Source organism: Rhea americana, unplaced genomic scaffold, assembly GCF_003343005.1.
Source record: "Rhea americana isolate MKP2758 unplaced genomic scaffold, rheAme1 scaffold_621, whole genome shotgun sequence".
NCBI lineage: Eukaryota > Metazoa > Chordata > Aves > Rheiformes > Rheidae > Rhea > Rhea americana.
In genome coordinates, this window is record NW_028186781.1 from 35,603 (window position 1) to 41,602 (window position 6,000).

Consider the following 6,000-nt stretch of genomic DNA (forward strand, 5'->3'; position numbering starts at 1 on the left):
TGCTCCATTACTCCCTGCCTGAGATATTTATGGTCTAGTTTAGCCATGGGTTTGTACTGTCCTTTGAAGATGAAGTCATTGAAGAGAAAGGACTGTCTGGCACCATGCACTGTGTTACGCTATCACAGAAGGCCATGTTGTTTAGCAACTAGCTTACTTCTATCTTGAAAATGGTGGGGTTGTGTGCCCTGCTGCTGCTGCTGGCACTCGGCTTTTATGCCCTACTGATGGTTTGAACCTTCCTCCAAATTTTTGTCTCATGGAGAAGGCTCCATGCAAATCAGGATACTCCTAAGCATGGTTCCTCCTAAGCATGTGGGAAGAGAAGCTTTGGGAGAGTCACTCTTTTATGTTAAAACACTCTTTGTGTTTTATGTGTGTGTTGGCAACATTTTTTTTAAGTGACCTATTGGAAAAAGCTCTTGTCTCTTCCTTGCACAGCTTTCCTCCTGCCTCCCCCAGGCAGGACATGAGTGTTTGTTTGGGGGGAGTTGTTTGGGGGGGTTGCTGAGCAAACCCTGCCAGAGCCAGGCCTTGATGTCACATGCTGTTCAATGCTCTTTGTAACTAAATATTGTGGAGGAGAAGGAAGGGAAGAAGGGAAGGGAAGCGAAGGGAAGGGAGGGGAAGGGGAAGGGGAAGAGGAAGGGACTCTATCCCGCACAACCCTCCTCCCAGCTCCAGCTGGAGAGCAGCAGCAATGCTCGTCCTGAGTCTGGTTGCCTCTCTGGAAAAGTAAATCCCTGCTCTGTGAGGATATAGCAGCCCTCTGTGAAGACTCCCCAGTGTTTGGAAAAGGGAGCCTGGGCAAGATGTGTCACTTCTTTCTTCCAGAGCACCAGGATGAATAATTAGTGCACAGAAAAAAAACAGGAGAGCTGTTCTTGATAGGAAATCGGTGTGTATTAGAGTAAATATTTAACCCAATAGGCAGAGCAGTTTGTGTGGGACTTGATCTTATGAAAAAAAAGAGAAACACATCACCCAGAAAGAGTAAGTTCATYTCTTTGAGTGTTCCTTCAGCGGCTGGTTTGTTGTTCGCATTTTCAGCTCAGAAAACCTCCTTTTGTAATCTGTTTTCTGGACTGTGTGGCAAGGAGTGCAAATGTCTTTGGACCTAAAGGAGAGTCTCTCCTTTTTGTTACAGCTGGAGGGCAATTAATTCATCAAAACATAACAAGAGGAGTAATATAGTCAAAATCTCTTGTAGTCTTGGAATAAATAAACAGGTAGCATCAAGCAGTGGTGTTGAGTTGCCCCATCCCACAGTTAAGGACAAGTGGGGAGTCTGCTGTCCAAGTGCTTGAAGAACCTGTCCAAGATCAGCCATGGGGAAGAAGYCACTGATACTAAATCTTTATTAAGTCCCTGTTCCCATTACTGTTTCGAAAATTGGTCTTCAGGTTACTAAGGAAGAGATTTTCCGAGGTCCTGCATTAGCTCTGAAGGGTGTGTGTCAGTCAAAAGAGCTCTTTATTTTCCCCCATGGCTTGCATTGCATTATCAAAGAGTTTGGGTCCAGCTGCCCGCCTGCCAGCTCTCCAAGGGAATAAGGCCGAAGCTTGCCTGGCAGAGATGTTCTCATACAAACGGAGTTTGTAAACTACTAGGTTTAAGGAAGGAAATATTGACACACGCTTTTGCTAGGTGGTGGATTTGTCATTGTGACTGTTCTTACAACAAAACTATTGTAAGACAGAGATGTAGAGTAATTCCCCAGGATTTAGCGTCATTTAACACTTACAGACTATGGTCTTCTCGTCACTGGAACAAAAAGATCCGGACTTTTTTGATAGCTCTAAAGCTTAAAGTTGAGAGGCGTTTTTTTCTAGCACAAACACAGTCTATAGACAGTTTGTACAGAATAATTGCAAAAGAACAGGAAAAATTTGTCTCTATTGTGTGCTTTAGGCTAATAAGGCAAGAGTGCTGCCAAGCTTTTGATGAGGAAGTAAAGACAAGAGGAAGAAAGTAACGTGTATTTATCTGACTCTTTTCATTTCTGTATTTCCTTTTTACTTCTAACTGGGGTTCCTTTTAGACTATTTAGACAGTAAAAAAAGTCTACTGTTGCGGGAAAAGAAAAATCTCTTTCTTATGTGAGATACAGCTCCACATTTGGAGAGGATGGGATCAGTTGAACTCCCTAAAAATAGTTATCCAGTGTAACATGGAAATTTCTAGCTTTTTCCTAATGTATCTGGCTCAAGTCAGCCTTGTGCTGCCTTCAGGATAGATGTTAGGAAACTGACTCCAAGAAATGGACTTTCTGCCTCCATGACTGGTTGCAACAGGAGAAAACGTCGACTATGCATCTGTAGCTGTAGGACAATACAATGAAAAATTCCTTGTTCACAATTTAGTACTACAGATCTATTGGTAACTTCCATACTGTTAAATAAAAAAGTCCAGGGACTATTCTCTGATCTTGAAATTGAGTGACAGAGCATGGCTTGCATCCATGAACCTAAATTTACACACACACACACACACACAAAACCACATCCAAAAAGACCAGTGGGAATAGTCTGCAGTATGATCTATCCACTGACCTATGGGAATCACTTGCATCATCAGTAGTTATCCAGAGCCAAAACTGTGCCAGCAACCGTGCTAACAAACAGACAGTATAAATGAGGACAGAGCTGTGTCCTGTGGTCGATGTTCCTGTGTCATGACTCTGTTTTACTTAGTAATRTAGATATAGCCCTTTGCGCCCAAGCTAAAGCTAGTCAGCAGCCACAAGTCAAATTAAGAATGTGTATTTTCTTCTTGTCTTGAGTTTAGTCACAAGAATATAAGAACAAATGTGGTTTAGGGAGGCCTTGACAATATTTCACAGCTTAATAATATTTTATGTGAAGAAACTTCCTTATGATTATTTATTTCTTTAAAGTCTCTCCTAAATTTTATTTGACATCTTCTGCCTGTTACGCAGAAAGAAACACAAGAAAACTCTTCCTTATTCACCTTCTCCAAGACACAATTCTTTTTCCAGATCTGTCATATTATCTCTTAGCAATTTGCTTTCTTGACTGTAGAGCTCTACCTTCTTTAGTCCTTTGTATCATTATCAAATCTAGCTGCTGTTTCATCCACTACCTTTTCCAAACCACTTGGAAATATGTGAAACAACACAGGCTAATTTGTTCAAAGAGACCACTAGACCAACAAGCCGTGGGTCAAAACTACAGAGCAAATTATGGTCAATAGAAATAAGAGATCACTGTTATTGGCTTTAGAGATATTTATTTCTGTGCGTGAATAAAATAGTATCACATATATATATAGCTCCACATTCTCCAATAACAGCCTGAACTTGAACTGATTGAAAATCCAAACATCTCTGTGAGGTAGGCTGGAATAGGTGGTAATGATGCCAAAGAAGCTTGTGTATTAATTAAAAGCAAAAAAAGCGAGTGACTTAAGTGAGGAAAAACCTGGATCTCCAAAAGCAGTGTGCTAACAGGATGTATCCTCTGGAAGCTTCTTCAATGCTCAGTTGCAGGAGGGTTTAGATTGAGGAGGAATCCATCAAATATACCCCCTCAAGGCAGTGGAAATGTTACTGGTATGATGGCACTGATCCAGAAAAACTGATGTTCTTATTTGGCTATAATCCTGTAAAGATAYAAAGGGTCTTGTTATTTTGCAGAAGTGCAGTCAATGATCTCCATATAAAAGTCTTGATACCTGCTAATTACTTTTCAGAACAAATGTACAGGGTGAGTTCAGCTTGCAGATTTAAAGACCTGGACATGGAATTATCCCCATGTGTGCTGGGTGTCTAGGTCTATAGGTATCTAGCCCACAGGAATTGCAGTCATGGGCAAATTAGTCGTATTTCCAGTTGTGATAAAATATTGATTTAGTTTATCCCAGAATGAAGATCTGGGGTTGGATTCAGTCATATAAACACAGAAATCTAGTGTCATTTGACAAGTTCAGCTGTATCTGCCTGGCATCTGCCACTTTTCCTGAAAACCACTGGTTTCCCATAGGTCATGAGCTGTATCAGCCAGACCTGTATGTGACTTAGATTTTGAGACATCTCATATGGCACCAGACCCCTTTATTTAGGCTAATGAATCAAGCCAAGTTCAATTCCTAAGACTTTTTTTCAAGTAGTGCAGTAGGTTGTATCCTCAGCTTCTAAAAGGTATATTGTATTTCAGAATATCCTGTTGGTTGAAGTGATTCAACCTACCCGAATATATAACACTCCAATAGGAAGAGACATTAATCCTGAAGATTAACATCCATTGAAATCACATATGAGGACATTCTTCTGAGAAAGATTTTCACTAGAAAAATTACTAGGAGCCAAACTCAAGTGGTTTTCCTCATCTCCCAGCCCCACTTCAACTTGGATCAGGCCTAAGAGATTTTCTTAACAATGTTCAGTGTCAGAGATTTGCCCTTGCCATTCCCAGTCCGTTCACTTTCAGTAGAAAGTGTTATCTGAAGTGAGCAATCTATCATAGAGCCAGAGGGAACGAGTCATTCCTTTGTAAAAGCATCCAGTAGTTGGTTKCTTCTGCACCCTTTATATTCCCAAATTCCTAAGTGAATGCTTCCTTAGCATTATTACTTTCATGACAGTGCACATGTCCACTTATTGGTGGTATATGGGTTTTTTTCAATCWCTGTCTGACAGCTCTTGGCCTATAATCAAGCTAAGTCCTGTGGTAATTTAGTGACTGCGGATCCCCACGTGCTGAGCAAATGCTGTGAAACTTGTTCTCTGGAGCCAACTCATTTTACTTTTTCAGTTACTAGGAACCCTCAAACTCTGGCAAGTTTACATATAGAGGCTAGAAAAAACTCAGAAAAAGACAAATCTGGGTCTTTCCTTTATTTTTAGCTGGACTGTGTCTGGTCACATCAATGTCTGGTATGTGCCTAAATATATCCTATGACATCATGACTATCCCTTTCATGGAAAGACAGAAGAACTTCTCCTAATTTCCTATGAGTTCAGTACATGTGGTTGGAAGTCACTGATGGTGGCAATGAACAGCATACAGCAAACAACTGAACAAAACTACTGTAAGATTTAACAGCATGAGGAGCACATCTTTTCTTATGCTAAAGTTAATTTTCCCAAAGCATATTCCAGTTCTCAAGGAAAGAAAAAAAGTCTTACTATCAGGAAAAATTGAATTGTCTCCTCAAACACACATCTGTCTTGTACACATTCATCCTCTGTCTGGCCTTTTAATAAATAGCCATCCTGCAAGCCCAGCAGAGCTGTGCTTCCTAATCAGATAAATAGGAGCCAAAGCAGGCAAAATGGCAGACTGAAAACACCCTCATGCCCTTCAGTTCTAYGGCACTTACTTTGAGCAGCATTTCAGCAGCCCTCCATGGCATGTTCCTGAGGCAGCGAATGTGGGTGGGCACAGCCCAACACGGCAGAAATTTCCCTGGCTCTTACATTCTGCAGTGTCAACAAAAGTCAGGTCTGCATAACCTGTGGGAAGAAGAACATGTTAAAGCTTCAGTTTGCAGTCTAAAATGATAAAGAACAAATATGGAACAAGCCAAGTGTGTTGCATCTCACCTGGAGTGGCCTGGAAGAGAAGGAAGAGAACAGCAAAAAGCAGGTAGAGGATCCTCATGGCTATCAGTCAGCTGTGGACTATGTGTCCCTGCAAAAAGACTCAAAGACCAATGGAGGATAAAGCTTTTTTGAGGAAGAGGCTGGGGAAAGCATCTGGTATTTATAGGGCTTGCAGGATTGTGAAATTTTGATGTTCGAGTGCTCTGTCAATCAGTAACTGTAATTAACCTTCTGGAAAGCAGATTGGTTATCCACATACCTCAGGCTGCAATGAAATGTGCAATGAAAATTCACAAGAGTGAATTTCCACATAGTTAGCCATTTGTATAATCTGACCATCAGCCAAGTCTCACTGAGTCACGTGAGTTCTCATGGCTTTTGCAGGCCTATATCCAGCACAGACAAGAGGATGAGTCAGGCAGAGGGCTTGGGAATCG

General features: G+C 41.2%; 1 protein-coding gene across 2 annotated transcripts; it reads right to left on the reverse strand.

Moving 5' to 3' along the window:
* Positions 1–3,265: 3,265 nt before the first annotated feature.
* Positions 3,266–5,647, reverse strand: LOC146587040 (gallinacin-10-like). Of its 2 annotated transcripts, XM_085320261.1 has the most exons (3): positions 5,564–5,647; positions 5,341–5,473; positions 3,266–3,621 (listed from the first exon to the last, which is right to left on the reverse strand). In XM_085320261.1, exons 1-3 carry the CDS (start codon positions 5,619–5,621, stop codon positions 3,606–3,608), a joined length of 207 nt encoding a protein of 68 aa, XP_085176387.1. In that variant the 5' UTR covers positions 5,622–5,647; the 3' UTR covers positions 3,266–3,605. The 2 variants fall into 2 exon arrangements, with proteins under 2 accessions (XP_085176387.1, XP_085176388.1); XM_085320262.1 differs by lacking the exon at positions 3,266–3,621 and having other exon boundaries at positions 5,337–5,473.
* Positions 5,648–6,000: the final 353 nt, after the last annotated feature.